Genomic DNA, 18966 nt, shown 5'->3' with positions numbered 1-18966 from the left:
CTCTTGGATCCTCAAAACATAAAATTTACACTAACAATGTTCCGATCATCACAATGTTCAAATGTTTTGCGGCTCCAGACAGATTTTTAGTGATTTATTTGGCCTAAATGGCTCTTTTGACAGTAAAGATTGCTGACCCATGTTCTTGAGGGTGGGTGGCTGCCATCCTGAAAGCTCTGGCCCCAGAAAGTCCACAGACAAGAGCAGGGGGTAGAGGGGACCAGAGTTGGAAGACCTTAGGTTGCTTAACCCCTCTGATAGGTACTGGGGGCCATGGAGAGATTCCTTGATGGAAATTGGAGTTGGTGTTGAGTAAGTGGGTTACAGCATTTCCCTGCAAATTTGATTGTCACTAGGAGGTGGCAGTATGCAATATATCCGCATTTGACTGCATATCAGATTAGTGCAGATTAGTCTGTGTTCTATTAGCCTGAGACTGGGGCACAGACAGCCTGACTGAATTAGTGGATCCATGTCTTGACAAGAGGTTCCCTGCAGATCAGCCATCATTTTATTTCTCTTTGGGTTTATTTCTGTGAATTCTGTGGGGGGCGGGGGTTGTGGACCGGCGGGGTGCCTGGCGGGCCTGCAGTGCCCCGTCCTGCTGCGTTGGGTTGGGGGCGCAGGCCGTGTTGGGGTTGGGGGGCGCTCCTGCTCCTGGGTTTTCTCTCCGGCCGGTGGCCCTAGCGGGGGTCGTCCTTTGGCGCTGCCGCGGCCTGGGGGGCCCTGAGGTGTTGCGCTTGCTCTGTCCTGGCAGGGGTCGACGGCTCCCCTCTTTGGTGGAGATTTTCATGCATGCCAGATCCACCACACCAGCATCTATCGAAACTCAGACACAATCTGCTTCTTCCTCAGGTCATTGAATCGGTGGAGGCTGGTGTCTGTGGATCTCACTCTGCTTCGTCTGTCCTTCCTTCCTTTCCTCAGTCTCTCCTTTGGTCTCTTGAGGTCTCCTTGATTCGTTGGAATTTAGATGTTTCTGGGGTTGATGAAGAACTCTGGTTGGTGGCCCGGTGGGTGGTGTCTGGTCGGTGCTGGATTTCACTTTCCTTTCTTTTCTTTGGTCCTTCCTCGGGTCTCCTGGCGGCGGTGTTCGGTTTAGGTGAACGGTATGGGATTTTTTTAATAGGTTTTTGGTAAACACACACTCACGCACGCACACACGCACTTACACATCCTCACCCACATACAAAAAAAATAAAAAATAAAAAAATAATAAAAAAAATAAAAAAGAGCAATAATCCATAATTATTATTTACACATTCATACATTTTTTTATTTTTTTTTACAAGTAGCTAAGTTGATGTGTCGAATCTGCTGCTCTCCGTCATTCACTAGCATTTACCTAAAGTATGCTAACTTCTGATTGGTTAGTGTTAGTCAGCTGATAGGGGATTAGGAAGTTGTGTCGCTCTAGCTGCCGTGTATGACGGGTAAAGTTCAAATTAATTAATGAATCCATCTCCATCCTACCTTTTCATTTTATAAACAGTGGCTGTGTCAGAATGTCCTCCCTTGTCCCCTAACACCTTACTACATAGTGGCCTAATATGTAGTGCCCTCATTCTGTTTGGGGATTCGGACAGCCAGCTCACTACTTTCTCCTCGTCGCATATCACGTGACCAACCGTAACTGTTACGACGCACCGGTGCTTAAATCTTTGACTATTTATTGTGAATGAAAATGTTTTAAAACGGTACTTTATTTCCTTTGTTGTACATATTTTCAACTAAAAAAAATTAATTATTTCCGTAGTATATATTTAATGCATCGCTTTGATTCTCGCGCTTGCGCTGTTGCTCGCGCCATGTTTTTTTTTCATACTCGCAATGCATTGTGGTCTATATGAACCCGGTTGAGTGAACATCAATGTTCACTACTTTTTAGAGTGCATTACATTTTCGTTTCCTGGACATTCGGACGCCACTACAAAATGGCGTGACCCTTAAGTAGGGCACTATATAAGGAGTAGGGTGCACATTCGGACAAAGTCAGTGTCCCATTAACCACCAACGAATCCTCACATTAGACTATTGCTATACGCGTATTTGTCGTAAGTTTCTGAGTTTATTTCTCTTAAATCTGCCACTTTATAAAGTAGCAAATTTGCCACTTCATAAAGTCGCAAATTTAGTCTGCCTTGAAAATTAATTTTCAGTCCTATACAGTTCCTTGTCCTCTCCCGGCTTCATATGTTGTAATGAAATACCACTAGAATAGCTCTAATAACAAATACATTAAAAATCAGAGGACAAAAAAATGCTGAGGCCTTCGAGCTGGTTTGTTTTCTTTGTATTCAACTTGCAATATGATTGGTTCAGACTCTTAAAAAAATATATATTGTGTTGTTTCAATTGTACGTAGCCTGCAATTTTGAGTCTGAAGGTGTTGGGAAGTTGAACGCTGATACAGCAACACATGGAAGATGAAATCTGATTGGACAAAAAACACACACAAATGACTGCAAGATGTGCAACCAAGACACATGCTTTGAAATGAAGACAGAAGAAATTGTTGTTGGAAACAAGTTTATACAACAGTTTACAAATTTATGAACTGTTAACGATACTTAACCACACAATAGCTACAGTATAAGATACACATGCACACAGGGGGAATGATTTAATCCATGAAAATAAAGGCATATACAGACTTACTATAAAATGGAAAGACATTTAAACTATTTTTCAATCAATTTTAAATAGTCCCTGGTTGTCTTAATAACATGTCTGTGACAAGGATCAAGAAATACAACACACTTGAACAATTTTCAAGCCTTCCAGAACTTTGGGTGCTACTCACCCCAACCCCTCTTCTGCTGGGGCAATGCCTAGTACATCTGCTGTTTACCATGATGGCCAGGGCCCAGCTAAAGGGTTAAGACAAGGCAAGCAACTTCAACTTGCGGAGGTGGAGCTTAGAGTATGAAAAAAGAGTGCCCGTTTAGACAATTGAATCAGTTTATCTTGTGGAAGGATACCCCATACTTCATAACACTTGTCGGTGTTTATGTAGATCCATGTTGGTGCACATAGCAAACACGTCCACATATACAAAACTCATATTTAATTTACTGTAGTTGTGTAATGTCACACTTGATGGATAAACAAGCACTCCAGAGATCTGTCTTTTTATATAAACAATTTAAAATGTTTACATGCCCCTTTCATGGTTGACACAATGATAGGAATTTGCGTATGGAGTTAGGACTAATATTTAAATAAAACTTTTAGATTGTGTTTCAATAAAGCAATCCTGTACATTGTCTGTACTATTTGACTGGACAGGAATGTAAAAATATACGGTGTTGACATTTCCTCATCAATGGCATAGCCCTGCATGGAGAGCTGGTTTTACGTATTATTATGATAATAAAGTAGCTGTATGATATATATATATATATATATATATATATATATATATATATATATATATATATATATATATATATATATATATATATATATATATATAGGGAGGGAGAGAGGGAGGTACGGACGGACGGACAGACAGATCGATTTTTTTTACTTGAGGTAGCTGTAATTAGATAGTTGTGTGTGTGTGTTTTCTGGCTCAGGGAGTGGAAATGCAGACTGCTTTAACATAGTTTGCAATGTTTGAATAGGGTAAATCTTGCATCAGCAATACATTCAGAACTGCCATAATGTGTATGCATGCATGTGCTGAGTGAAGTGCTGATGAAGGTAATATCACAAAAAAATATTACCGTTTGAACCATGCCAAACATTTCACACCGGGCAAAAGCCATTGATGTTCACAAAGTGTAAGAGTAAAAAAACAAAACATAAAAACAATATTATAGATATAGTGTTTGTCGGATAAACAGAATGTTGAAAAAATAAGTTATTTCAATAACACAAATGAATACATCTATTCCAAGATAATTTACTACTAGCGACCAGAACACCACACCATACCTAACATTAGAGCTTGGACTTGCATCCAAAATCCGCATTCCTTCTTTGTTTAAAGCAATACAGTGTAAAAAGAGACCACTAGATGTTGCTATAGCAAAGAATGCAGCCGAAATGTATGCATTTAAAGGCACGCACACTACGGTGGCTCAGAGAGACCACACTTAGCAAGCGTACCACCAACTATGTTCGCAAAGTTTTCCTTTGGGCATCCATAGCAGGAAGATGGCGGCAAAACATAGCAGCCTCTTGTAAACTGAGACTCCAACTATGTACCAGCACAATACTTAGTGATTAGTAGACCTACGATTATATAAAAAAAATTACAGATTACAATTTTTATTTTTTTTAATTTTTTTTACATATTTTTTAAATCAATAAACGCTTTTTAAAATGAATGAATTATTTGTTCACCGCTAAATGACGCTAAGAAATACAGACTGGGGCTTTAACGTATAAGGAACAAATCCTAAACTCAAATGGGTTATAAATTGAACTTTTGCAGAAAACCACATCATAGTCTAAAAAAAAATTTATCTAATTTGATCACAGTGGTAAATCAAGTGCACTTACATTATATATCCAGGGGTCCACATACATATTTTGGTGAATCTATTGATGTACATGAGACAGTGTTTGTTTGAAAGAAAAGATAGAAGTGTATTTAATATATAAAGCATACGAAAGGTCTCACAAGACTTTCAGTGGGCTCAGCTCTGAGGGTTAGAGAACAAATAAGTTAATAATATGAAACAATTTGAAAAAAAAAAAAATGAAAATGGAATTTATATGAATAAAAAATAAATTAAAAAAATCACAAACTACATAACCACACTGATCACTCCAAACATATTACGCAATTTGTTCAAATGTTATTTACAGCTACTGAATGCAGAAAATCCCATTTCTAATCGCTTCTGCCACCTGTTGACGAAAAATGAAACTGCATACCCCCTTCTTCACATACACAATGCGCTATTGACGTCACATCCGCAGACATAGGGCGGGAAATTTGAACCCAAATCCAGTCTATGGGCCAGAGGCTTGCAGGAGTACCCACTCTACTAATTAGTTTTCCGTCATAAATGTTCAAATAAAAAGGCTATTGTAAAGATATTTTTGGACAAATTGTTAAAATGTTGTTCTTGAAGCCGAGATGGCACAGTGATGGACCTATGAAGGGGGCAGCCATGTACACAAGGCGGTCAAGGTGTAGTGCCAGGAGACTGGCATTATCAGCTGACCCAAACGAGGACTAGCTTGGCGAAGTTGGCACGGAAAAACAAACGACAACCCAGCAAAGCAAACTGGCTGTGGCAAATAAAACGTCAATGCCCTTTATTTCCTACTGCCGTAGCACACCCGTCCCGATCAGGCGGCCTTCAAATTTGCCACGGTCAGGGCAGGGAAGATTTCTGGTAAAGCAGACATGCACGTTTGACAACAATCGTGGAGGCCACCGAGACCCGGAAATGGGCACAGCTCGAAGCCAAACAGTCAGAGAGATGTTTACACCCTTTTATATCAAACGCTCACCCTGGCTGACCAAGAGGAGCAGACATCCTCAAGTGCAGGTGGTAGCAATCACCCTGCCACACCTGCAAAGTTAATATTTAAATGGTATGTCCAATAAAGACATGTATAGTAATTGTTTGTGTGGTAGTTTAATAGACTGTTTGTCTGTTTTTGTGAACGTGTGACCAATTACCAATTTATATATTGATGTAATAAAAGTATTTAATTTCAGTGGTGCCCTGTACTTGACTTGTCTCTCTATTTGCAATGTGACTCAGCCAGGCTGTGCTTGTCCAGTTAAGGGGAAGGGCCTCAACTTTCTCACCTGGAATTATATGGAGCGTGTTACTACCCACCTCTGCATTTATGCTGCAACACCGTTCCCTATATAAAGAAATACCTAATATAACAAACCTAATTTGACAAGCTGCTTACTGAACGGGTCGTGGAGCTTCTCGTTAAAGCAATTTCTTTGAACATGGAAACAAAGTAAGTAAATTACAAGACCATAAAACACTTGACTTTTTTGCGTCATATCAGATCCCTGAAATCCACACCTTCAGGACAGCCTAGTAATTAACCGGAAATTCAAGAACTTTTATCAGTCCCTAAACGCTACAGAAATGGTAGCCGTTACGCCTGAACTGGACAGTTTCTTCAAATCCCTTGCTTTGTAGATGATCAGGAACAACCAATTACGATTGAGGAACTGTCAAGCACAGTCCAATGTCTCGTTTTTATTTTCATTCAAAAATCAGGTTTCATAAAAGACTTCATCTCCAAATCTCTGAGTCACATGACTCACAAAATTCTGGAAACTCACCTGGAAAGCCATCCTCTCATCTATTTCCTCACTTGATCAAACATACATTCTTTCTTAAACATACGGTCATTGTTTAATACTATTTGCAATCCATCTGCTAAAGTAGCTAACCCAATCTAATCTAAAACTAATTTTGTGTTTTAAAATACTAATGTTGAGTTGTTTATTGATCACTAAGACATTACAAGCCATGGCTTCAACCCGTCAGCCTTTTTTTTGGATGCTAATGTTGCAAATGATGGGATTTATGTAATCTGTTGTAATAATGGGTCTGAAAGGAAAAATTAATAAATCAAAGTGCTAATCTAATTTGACAAATACAAAGCGATTGGTCATTTGGAGTGGCAATATTTCTTCTACACCAATAAAATCTGTCTGATTTCTGGGTTTTAACGTCTCCCCACAAGCCTCTGTAGGATCAACAAGTCTCATTTGGACTTCTTTCACTTAGAAAAATCAACGCACCAAGGCTGCCCTTTGAGTTCCCTGTTTGCCCATCCCATAGAATACCTCACAATTTCATTACCTTTACAAGCCCTTCATTAAGGGGATAGTCACACACTATCACACACAAATAATTGTTTTAATTTAAAAAACTCATTCAAACCCAATAACGTATAAATATGTTTTTTTAATACTTTGTCCATCACTCCCAAAAACATATTTATACGTTAAATTTTCTTATATAGCTAGAGCATACAGAAGGCTTTGTTTGATACAGCTTCTGACATGAAGAGGTGGCTTAAAGCAATGGTAGTTATTATTAAAAAAACGGCCAGCAGGTGGCAGTAGAGTATGAGATAAGCCAGGGCATGTTGCAACAAGCTCTTTTTGCCAGTGTTTCCAACAGTTTTGTGAATAATGATGAAACTTGCTGTACAACGGAAACAAATACAAATATACTTTTTTTCTGATGAAAGAAGAGACTCTAATCTTTCTTTTGGTAGGTTCCATGTTTGTATAGCAATAAATATATTGCTGGGAGTGAATGAGTTAGAACTTTTTATCTAATGCTAGACTTATAATAATAATAATAATACATCAAATTTATATAGCGCTTTTCTATCTAATCAGATACTCAAGGACGCTTTACAATACAATGGATACTATTATTCATGCACTCACACATTCACACTGCGGTGGCGGTAAGCTACTTAAATAGCCACAGCTGCCGGAAGCGTGGCAAGTGTGCGCCTAAGGCCCCTCCGACCACCACTAAACATTCGCACCGTCCATCTCTACACACTGAGCCCCGGCCGCCACTAAGTTGAGCTAAACAATGTTTGCTCAATCATGTTACATTTGTATGCAAAGGAATGTTCTTAAGTGTATGAAAAATATGATTTGGTGCAAACTACATACTTGTGGAAACTTTCTTAAATTAAGACATATTCATAACAATTGTTGGTGAATGGGGGTGTTTACAACAAATTAGTGTAGTAGTACAATTATTTAGTTTTATGATTGCACCATATACTCATCACATCCACATGAATATTGCAACATATTATGAGACAATAATGAATACTTGACTTCCAGCTAAGCATTTCATGGTGTAGCAGTGTAGTCAAGCTATTAACATGGGGGGAATCACTTGGCATAATGTGGACTGCATAATAGGTTGCTGAGTTTTTCAGTAAAAAAAAAAAAAGTCAATGACAGAATGTATAGTCAGAGTGCGCGTTGAAGATTGTTGTTGTATTGCTGCTCTCCATAGAGCTGTAAGCTTGTCTAAGAATGATGGACAGATGGGCATATAGACCATCCTCTGCCACTCTGCGATAATCCAACAGAGAACTATTGACCACACTTGTAAATACACTCACAAACAAATTGTCTGATACACACACACGCACGCACGCACACACTCAAACTTTGTTTCTCTCACTTCTATTTTCAGACTTTCTAGTAAGTTAGATTATAGACTCTGCATGACAGAAAATGACTTCCGTTTAGCGAGCACACAGCAGAGTTTAGACACATCCATGGGCAAAGTTATATAGCAGAGGTTACTTTGCTACAAAGGAACAATTTTACCATGGATTAAGTATTCAGCTTCCATTTTAAATTGCTTTTCTTGAGATAAAATGTGACCTAAGTTCCTTCGGGGAGACCGGGACACGGTCACACTTTTCCAGAGATTTGACTTAAAGGTTATGAAAATTAAACTGGAAATTCCTGATGCAGTGACAGTGACTTGTGGTGTCTTAGGTGCTTCCAAATGTCATACGTGGATTTAGCCCATTTTTGGGGGTGCTTCAAATTTTGGAGTAGATACAGATATATTTTACTATGTTTTCTTTTTAACAAGCTAGAAACTTATAGCTATAATATATATAAACCATAGAGTTTAAAAGTAATATTTCAACAACAAAAAACAGTACACCCCCCATTTGAATGAAAATGGTTTCATCCAAATCGACCCCTCTGCTTTTGCTTTCAAGCAAGCGGTGGAGAGGGCAGAGCATGTCATCCTCCTCAGTCCATTCATGAGGTATGTCTGTCTAGAATAGCGAAATTAAGTGTTCGTTACTTACACCAGAATATGTGAAAAGTATTTTACTTTCTACCACTCAACACCAACCCATTATTTTTCATTACTAGTCTGCTTATTTGCTCCTCAATCATGTTGCTACTTCCTAATGAGGGAAACTTAACGTGTTTGTGTGGTGTACGTGCTTGCGTGTGTGTGCCTGCACTGATAAAAGTAGCCCTACGGAGTAAGTCATAGACATATGCTCCATTTTGAAGTATTTGTATTAAAGACGAGCTGTAAAAAGGCAGAGACAAACTAGTGCTAAAGTCAATTTGTTTTGTTAATATGTTTTATATATGTCTGCACTTCACCCATACACAGACTTGTACATTGATATTTTTTGTAGATTAAAGCACATTTCTTTTTTGATGTATATTTTATGTATGTTTTTATAACAGTACAGACAAGCAATCTATAGTCAATAAAACACACTTTCTGTATTAAATTAATGTCTGTTAATATATGTTATATGTTATGGTTTCTTTTAGGCCGGCACGGGTTGAGGAGCTGTTGTATTAAAAAGCGTACCCTTCCCAAGAAATTAGGGTTGGGATATGTTTATATTTTAAGTACTTTCCTCCTTTGAATAACTTTTATTAGATTCTCACTGACTTCCCATGCAATTTTTGGAGCAGGAAGTACCCCCAAAACCACGACAAGCGACCTATCACAATCTCAAACCACCCAAGCACCCCTAAACCTCTGACGCTAGAATCGCCTCTGGCTGAAGTTGTAGATTTTTTGTTGTCAGTATTTTCATGTCATTCAGTCAAGTTTACTATTAACCTCCTTTGCTAACTGAAAAGTAAGCTCCTTTATTTACAGTATATATTATCTATTTTTTCATTTATGATTTAGAGGTTCAAAGTTAATTTGAATAGTTTAAAGCAACAGATTTGTGATGTTAAAATGGCAGTGGTGTATTTGATAGCTGTGTAAAAAATTGAAAAAAAAAATAAAAAATACAAATGCGGTCAATATTGGTTATCAGTCTTTTTGAAAAATATATTTAGATGTGCATATTAATAAATGATGATGACACCTCTAATCTATTCATTTATTCTAATGCTCCTCCTCTTTTTCTCTGGTTCATGTTATTTTTGGCTGCATGTGGCAGAGCAGAATAAAACTGTCACAATTTTGTTGGTGAGATAACCACATTTTATTCACTCATAAAACATGCCAACATGTTTCTTTTTTTCAGTTGGCATAATGGGATCGATCAATTTAACTTGGACATTAGAACAGTGTTTTTACCTTACATTAATGGTTTTACATTTTACTGCAAAAATCTTGTCAGTGAATCTACATGATAAAGGCCTTATTTTGGTGCCCAGTCACTTAGAGGCACTTGGAGACCCCCGATTGTGTGATAAGTTACCCCCATACACATCCACCCATATAGCTTTGGGATAATATTATTGTTTTTCAGTGAATTAATTTCTACAATGATTCTGTGGGACTGTCCCACGCTGTTGTCTTATGTATAAATTAAGTACGATGACATCTACCACGCAAGTCTGCAGAGCTCACAATCTGTCTGCCTGTGCCACAACTTAAACCTGATTTTAGCTAGTCTAAATGCTAGACTACTTTCTGTCAGCAAATCATCAGGTGTGCCAGGGACGTTTAATAGAAAGTGCCCTTTGTGCGCGGTCTGCTAAATTCCCAAACATGGTCAACTTTACTTGTCCCATTACAAAAATTTAAATGCACCAGTTTTTCCCCTGAGCACATGCTCGCCTGTCTACCGAAATGTAAAAACAATTCTGAAATCTGTCTTGCCAGGTTAGAAATGCTTTTTATGAAACAGGTTGCTATCCATGGCTCCCATGCATGTTCATCTTCAATGCAAGAATATGATTTTCATTGATGTGTCACAAGAGCAAAAACAGTCATGGTATTTGTATACAATCTCGACTAGTTTGGATAGCAAGGCTGGAGTAGTGAATACATATGGAGGTTAAATTGTATGCTCACACAGTGTTTTATGACAACATATATTTTGCATGTTTCCATCTGGTATGTGGTTCATAGTCGTGAGCTCAATTTTTTGATTTTTTTTAATCACCATTATATATGGTGCTATTGAGGACTACATATTGGAGACAGCTCCGTGATCCAGCCATCATTACCCAGTCAACATGAAGTCATGAGTGGCATTAAAGCACAACATAACAGCAAGTACACGCAAGTCATTTGAATGTGCATTTCGTCATACGGTTGATGTATATGCTGATGTGCATGTGTAGCTTTAATGATATATGAAGCCACCCCCCTCTGAGTTGCTTGGCAACACCAAGGATTTGTTTCATGAAGAAGCTGCTCACCAATCCATTGCTTGTTCACACACGCTACATCAGCTGCTCCTCAACCAAGCAGTATCGGAATGCAATATCCGTAAATATTGGGACATCGACACAATTCTTATCTTTTTGACTCTAAACAATACCATGATGGATGGATGGAGGAACTCTATTTCTAACTCTATTTCTAACTCTATTTCTAACTTTATTTCTATGTGTGAGAGTGACACAAGAAAGTAATACCTAAACAGATAAAAATTTAATTAGAATAATATGGATGAAGCTAAAACAATGGATTTGAAATTTACAACAACAACAAAAAAAAGATGTGCTGATTTTTGGCTTTAATCCAGGGTTTTTACACCCAAATCAGTTGAATGGTGTAGGAATTACAAATTGACAATTGTAAATCAAATTTTCAATTTTTTATATTTGCATTTCAACCCTTTGAAGTCTGCAATGCATAGACATCACCACATGCTGGATTTCAACCCTGGTGATTCTCTGCCAGGCTTGTAATGCAGTTCTTGCTTGATTTTGGGGCAATTTGCTTTCAGTTTTGTCTTCAGCAAGTGAAATGCACCCTTAATCTGACTTGACTGACTTGGCCATTGCAGAACATTCCACTTGTTTGCTTTGGACTGTGGAAATAATAATGTGGTTGTGGAACGTATCACCCGCGAAAAGTGAGGGAACGCTGTAATCCATACAAAATACTAAAATATGCAGTTTCTGAGTAAATTTACTTGTCCTGAGGCCAAATCTAAAAAAAAAGAGAAATAAAGGAAAGAATGCTTGAAAATAGTTCACCTGTTGCTGTGCTTAGATTGACATGGTTGCGCTACATTAACAGGGTTGTGATCAAAATTGTACCATTGATCTGTAAACTGAGGTAATCAAGCCTTTTTGATAGTTTACTATATATTATTGATGAATGTATGTATACACTCTAAAAAGAGAATTGTTAAACCAATTTAAGATTACAAATTGAATTGTTGACCAACTTAATAAAATTGCTTCAATTGATCATTACACACAATTTAATTAAATTAATCCAAAGTGAATATATTAGATTTAATTAATTATGAGTTCATTAAGCTTAATATATTTGGGTTAACTTAATTCAAGGGAATATATTAACATATAAGTTGGTTCAACAATTCTCTTTTTAGAGTATAGCAAAAAAAATGAAGAAGTTTAATTATTTTGCAGCCCAAATGTCCTCCAATGCTGAAATTACCCTTAAATGTGAGAAGTGTCAGTTGTTACGTCAGGTGAATTATTTCTAATAGAGACAGAACACTGTCCATAATTTGCATTTCATTGGGTAAAGTGATTTAAAAAAAAAAAATAGACAGGCTGGCACATGAGACATAGTTAACATGATCGTTCAGGGGCTGGCTAATTAAATGACATTTCTGCTGCTTGAATAAATGACCCAGCCATGTTCATTTGTTGGTGAAATAGATAGTATCCTGTAACGCAGATTAACAGACGTAAATTCCATGTTCAAATTTAGCACACGACCACATTACTTCAGTCGTTTATTTAATATTTCCTTCTTGAAAAGATTACATTGTTTTCAATAGTTGTAAGGGTTATAGGTAACATGAATGGCGCAAAAAGTTTGGAAATGATGTATTTTGGTCTTTTTTTATTAATATAAAAAAAACGTTACATTCGAACAGAGGTGTGTAGACCTTTTGTATTTACTTTTGTATCCCACAATCAAACTTTTGGGGTAAAGTGGAAGCTGGTGTCATAATTTTTGATTTATGACACCTGGAAGTACAATACCCTAGCCCGACAAGCATTAACAGAAAGGTCGCTGCATGGGTACTTGAACGTCCTTCGCTGAGTGCATTCATACACTATTCTTTGTGACTGCCCACAAATTATTGTGTGATTTTCAAGTTCAGAACAGTAAGATTTGTTGTGCGCTTCTTTGTAGTGTGGCGCATGGGATGTGTGTGAGAGGCGGGGCAAGTTACTTCGCGCTTGAGTATGTACCCGGAGAGCGCGTGTTAGTGGAAGGGGTGGCGCAGACTCTCCAAGCAGGCAGGCAGGCAGATAGGCAGGCAGTTGTAGAGGAAAAGTGCGAGCGGGATTATGGTTGCTGCCCGTCTCTACTCCTCTGCGCGTTTTCGCTGTCCGTGGTTCTGAGAGGATAACCGGACCAGACAGAAAAAAGGAACGTACCGGGACATGCTCGAACTGCGAGTCGAGCAGCCAAGGAATCACAATGAAGTCGATCATCAATGCCTTAAAAAAGGAAGGTAGGACATTTTATAACTTTGCGTACTTAATCAGATTTACAGCTTTCTTTCTTTCTTTCTTTCTTTCTTTCTTTCTTTCTTTCTTTCTTTCTTTCTTTCTTTCTTTCTTTCTTTCTTTCTTTCTTTCTTTCTTTCTTTTTTAACCACATTGAGAAGTTACGGCTGTTGTCATTGGTACGTCTCAATGCATCGGTCAAGATGCTCATAATTATTATTATTATTTTAAATATGAGTGTCAGAATGTAGGTAGGTCGCTGCCTATTTAGGTTACAGTGCTTGGGAAAAATCCGCTAATTGACTTTTTTTTCTCGGACGAGGGAGAGCGAGACATTGGAGCAGTTTTTGGGTCACCAAAAGCGATAGAAAATTGAACTCCAAAGAAGAAAAAACACACATACACACACACACACACACACACACACACACACACACACACACACACGCGCCCCACCACATAATTATGCTCTGTTCCCCTCAGCCAAACGGAATCCAAACGACCCCCATCTGTCAGAGTGTGAATGCGAAAACGTGTTGGTGGTTTCACCTGCTGCTGGTGTCTCAATGGCAGCGGCCGCGGGGCTGCATCTCGCTGATGTATTTAGTTTTAGGTTAATAGACGACTCTAATTCTCTTCTTTGGTGTGAATGTTTGGCTATATGCGTCCTGCATGACAGGTGACTGTTGAGCCCCACCTACCACAGCCAGGTGGGATCTACTCCATGCTCACCAGTGCTGGCTCTCTGTCCAAGATTTTGCTCTTTGAAAGCTCATCGGCTATTCTTTCCATTAATCTTTGAGGTAGTCATGATTGATCTCTGGGATTTATTTATTTATTTTATTTATTAATGTATGCACTTGTAAAAACAGACACATCTTCATTTTGATGCCAGGGCAAGCCTAGTCTACCATGTTTGGGACCACATTGTGCCCATCTGAGCGTTCCGGCAGACACAGATGCCACGCCTCGAACGCATGTGGACGCACAGGAAGTAGACTGTGCTGGGTGTAAAAACGGGCACATATTTATTTCAGTTTCTTATTTCAAGTTTAGTTTTACGTGACAAAAAGTAGATTCGATTTTCAACTCACAAAAACTTGGTCTGGCACAGGTGGTGTAACACGACTAGATTGAAATTTTTTTGATTGAATTGTGGGGGGTGTCACACATGGATGCACAATAGGGGGTGCCAGACGGTCTCCAATTGTCCATGTCACATGCGTAGCAAACGACGACATCTGCCTGGGGAGATCTAGCAGTTTACTTGTTTAAACCGCACTTTGCGCGCACCAATCTCATTCCTTGGACCCTCGCATGACAATTTGCTTCTGCAATGACAAACATGTGTGCGCTTCCACCGTTCTGATTTGAATGGGAATGAGGGGAGCCGCTTTGATTGTCTGGAAGTCGGCTGCGTTTCATCCCACAATGTTGCACAAGGGTGCAAATGCCATCTTATACCCAATTCTACCTGTGCAAAGTCTAGGAAAATACTCAAATAAAACTCTTAGCTAGGTGCCATGTGCACAGTTCGACTGTATTTTGTGCTAGACTTGCGCTGGCCACACAATCATGGCCCTCTATGGGCACTCTGATTTCAAGTCTCACCGAGATTAGCAGAAATTTCCTAAATATTCTAACATCCAACATGTTAGTATTTGTGTGATTGGTTGCTGAATGTTTGGGTCAGTTTCTAAATTGAACAACCTTTAGGCCGTTCCAATTTTCAAGTTACACTCATTTAATTCACGTCTACATTTAGTTATCTTTAATCATTGTAATATATATATATATATCAGTGAGTTGGAGTTTTATTGTTTTGGTAACTTGCCAGTAAATATTGTCTTTTGCATTTTTCACAGATAATGCTCACGAAATACTTTACAGGACAGGTGCAAATTGCAAGTAGTAGGAGTTGAGAACTTAACACAACAAATACATAAATCAGTGTAAAGTGGACAGCAGGACAACAAAAGTTGATAAAACTCCTACAGACTTGTAATAGAATACAAAGCAATAAGACAATTAATAAAGAAGCAGAATTTACACTATACAAAACATGTCTTAAAGTGTTAAGACCATTTTTGAAAAATCTTTTTTTTTTTTCTTAATCATTATTAACTTAATGAGTATGACTTTAGCTGGCTTTTTGGGTATGTTCACAAATAGACTTGTTGGTCTACCAATAAACTGTGTTTGGTAATGGACACTATGGAATTGAGATCAGTCATACATGCATGCGCTACTGCTTAGAAAGTAAGATATCTACAGTGTTTTACAACAAACGGATGTAGAAATCTATAGCAAAGGAGTTGCTTTTTCATTTTTTTAATACTTTTAGTCCCTCTGCTCACGTTCCAGCACCAGAGCAGCAAGACAGTTCAATAGGAAGGCACCTCTCCAGCTACGAGTCCCACTTTTTGTACTTGTAGCTGTCATGGGACTTGACCGACCTCCCTTCTTCAAGCCAGAGTCATCTAGAGAATGAACTTTCACCTCCCCCAAGCTGTGCTTCCTTTGCAATATGAGAATATGGAGAGATGAACAACAACATGATGTGGCTACCTGTTTTTGTTTTATCAAGGTTAGTTAACAAGATACCTGACCCCTAGCACACCAAAGTGTCAGTTACTTTCAATTTTTGACTATGAACTTTATGTGCTATGCCTCCAATCAGAATATATACTTTCAAAGAGTATATTAAAGCTCATTCAAACCCAAAAACGTACAAATACGTTTTTTTAAATAATAATAATTTGTCATTTACTCCCAAAAACATATTTAGTTTATTTTTATGCTAGAGCTAGGGCTGGGAAAAAATTTCAACCAAGTTGGTTGGGTCGATCACAAAAAATTGGTCGACGCAAAAATGCATGTGTCGAAGTTATTTTAATAATTTAAAAAAACATATTTGCGTCACCCGGAACAAATATTTCGTGTTTCCGCACGGACACTTATTGCTGACGGACTCCAACCGACATTCCCCACTACTAACTAAGATGCTTCTTAGGGTTTGTTTGTTTGTGGTCTCTTTAGAGAGAAAATTAGCATCGATACATGTCTTATGTTTGTAACAAAGCAATCCGCGTCAAAATCGCTTAATAAATAAAAAGAGCTCTAATGAATTTATTGGCGTCAGACACATATAATATAATATGGCGGCCCTCTGTGCGTCAGCAACAGGAAGGCGGTATCTATTATAGTATAGAGCAAGACTCTTCCTGATACGGTGACACCGCCAAGTTGTTTTTTTCACTCGACACTCAGCTTCTGACATGAAGAGGTTGCTTAAAGCAACGTCAGTTATTACAAAAAATGGCCAGCAGGTGGCAGCAGAGTATAAGAGATTGGCCATGGCCATGTTGCAACAAGCTCTTTTTCACAGTGTTTTGAACAGGTTTGTTAATAATGATTAAAATTAGCTATTATTCTAATGATAATTGCTGCAAATGTTAACAGATACAAATATATTTTTTTTCTAATGAAAGAAGAGACTCTAATCTTTCTTCTTTTTCCATGTTTTTTATAGCAATATAACACAATGTTCTGTGGACCTTGTAAAATCAGTCAAAATCCAGTAAAACCGGCGGGGGGTGAAGGGGGTTGCTTCAGTGAAAATGGCTGGGAGTGAAAGAGTTAACAGTGTTCTAATACTGAATGAGGTCAAAGACATTGCGAGTATAAAAAACGCATTTATAATAACAGACTTTGCTAATAGCAAACCTTTTTTAAGACAACCATAAGGTGGTCAACAATATACTGTATATAACTAAACAAGCTGTTACAAGTCAAATTTTACAGTGGCACCTTCACCAACTGCTTTTTGACTTCCATATCCAGGTACATACAGACTTGCAGACAGCTTGTCATAAAAGCTTGTCATCAATGCTAATTTCCTAACTAGCCAGTTGAGTTATATTATTAATAATGTGTTCAATGTTTGCATTTTGGAATACCTTTAATTTCAGGATTTTACCTGAAAATAAATGACTGAAATCACTAATTGGGCACAGGTTGATGATACAAGGGAGAAATAATACTAGCTCCACAAGCTTCAATACCACGGGCACTGTGGTACTCACACAGATAGAGTGGTGGCATCACATTGTGCTAGCTCATTCGATATTAGCACCTCTTCCCTTCATCAACACGTCTGTTTAATACAGCGAGATAAAGGCCTTAATTCTGCTCTGGGAATGTGATGATGACTCCATGAATCAGGTTATCTGAGCTAGGAAAGCGAAGAGCATGAACTTCACTGCAGCAAACCGCAGACGTTTGCTAGCTGAGATTGCGATGACTAATCAGCTCGTTATCATGTGCCCCTTATCGAAATGGCTTCCGGCTGTGTTCTGCGCTGCCCGCATGCATTGCTGTAGTTGCAAGGAGCACTGGTGATGGCTCGTCATCTCACAGTGTAACGAAAGGAAGTGTCCATGAGGAAATCATGGCCTCCCTGCATTACTGGTTCAGTCTGACACCAAAGCACAGGCACCATGGGCCAGTGGAGTGCAACTCTTCTCACTCTAATTCTGATAATCATGATAATGACGGTTGGACAGAAAGCAGAGCTCTGCGTGTAGTCATGGAACTTGCTCAGTTCAATACGTGCCTCTGTGTTACTGGAGAGACATTAATGTCCTATATTGGCTTAAGATGAAAGATTTGATTTAGATGTGCAGTATTAATTAAGTAACTTGGACAAAATGTGTATAGGGAAAGGAATTGGCAGGTCAATGTATGCATAGACCAGATGGATGTGTACGTACAGAATACTTTCCCGAGTTTAAATATAAAATATGAAAGGGCGTTTTAAATTGGAGTTACCAGCAGAGGCTTTCATGTGAAGCATATCTACTTTATATAAGTTTACCCCAAGGATATGTAAACTTTCAAGCACAACTGTATATCACTGAGGGTTCCTCAAGTAGTTATGGTATTTTGTCTGACTTGTTGCCTATGCTTTTATTTCAGTCTGTCTGTCCATCACCCAGGAATTATTTTACAGATTTAACACAGTGCTTTAAAATTGGCATGGGCATGGCTGAGACCAGCCCACACCGAACATGCATCGTGTGTAGGCCGGGCCCCATCCTCTGTGGGAGGGCCTCAATTTGCACGAGGGGATGCGTTGGTGCAATGATGAGAATCGACATCTAACTAATCTGAAGGAACTGCCTGACAGAATTCCGTTTGCTTCCTGTACCTTCTAATTGGGTGTGGCGGCAGCGCGTACTCTCGCTTCACCTGCCAGCGCCCTGCACTTCCAAACCGGAGGCTCGTCTTTGATTTCCAAGTTGGGTGAACTCCGCAGCTGAAGCCTTTATTTCTCTCTCCTTCTAATTGTTTATTTTCTTAATCGAGATCTTGGGCCACCGTAATAGCAAATTGCTGGGCTTTGCTGTCCTGTCTCCCTTTGTTGATCGTAGTTTTTCATGTTTCTTGGACGGGTTGTGTTAAGTCAATTGGCTTGCCCTGTACTTTTGTGCATGTGCGAGATTCCATTCCAAGAGTAAAAAGCCCCCCCCCCCCCCCCCCACACACACACACATTCACACACACGCACACACCCTTCA

At 38.7% G+C, this 18966-nt stretch overlaps 1 protein-coding gene across 3 annotated transcripts in view; it reads left to right on the top strand.

The window, feature by feature from the left end:
- The window catches only part of LOC147178085 (SH3 and multiple ankyrin repeat domains protein 2-like), a 238302-nt gene that overhangs the window by 111874 nt on the left and 107462 nt on the right, over nucleotides 1–18966 (top strand). The window contains exon 1 of one of the 3 annotated variants that reach the window (XM_086070564.1): nucleotides 13148–13392. The exons of the other annotated variants lie outside the window; for them this stretch is intronic. Coding sequence (XP_085926690.1) covers nucleotides 13359–13392 — 34 coding nt within the window. The 5' untranslated portion in view covers nucleotides 13148–13358. Of the gene's footprint in view, nucleotides 1–13147; nucleotides 13393–18966 lie in introns of those variants that run through there. 3 annotated transcript variants of the gene reach the window in all.

Source organism: Leptonotus elevatus, chromosome 3 (genome assembly GCF_054856555.1).
Source record: "Leptonotus elevatus isolate MCC_2025b chromosome 3, RoL_Lele_1.0, whole genome shotgun sequence".
Lineage (NCBI taxonomy): Eukaryota > Metazoa > Chordata > Actinopteri > Syngnathiformes > Syngnathidae > Leptonotus > Leptonotus elevatus.
The sequence above is the reverse complement of the archived record's forward strand: the minus strand, read 5'-3'. Positions and strand labels throughout refer to the sequence as shown.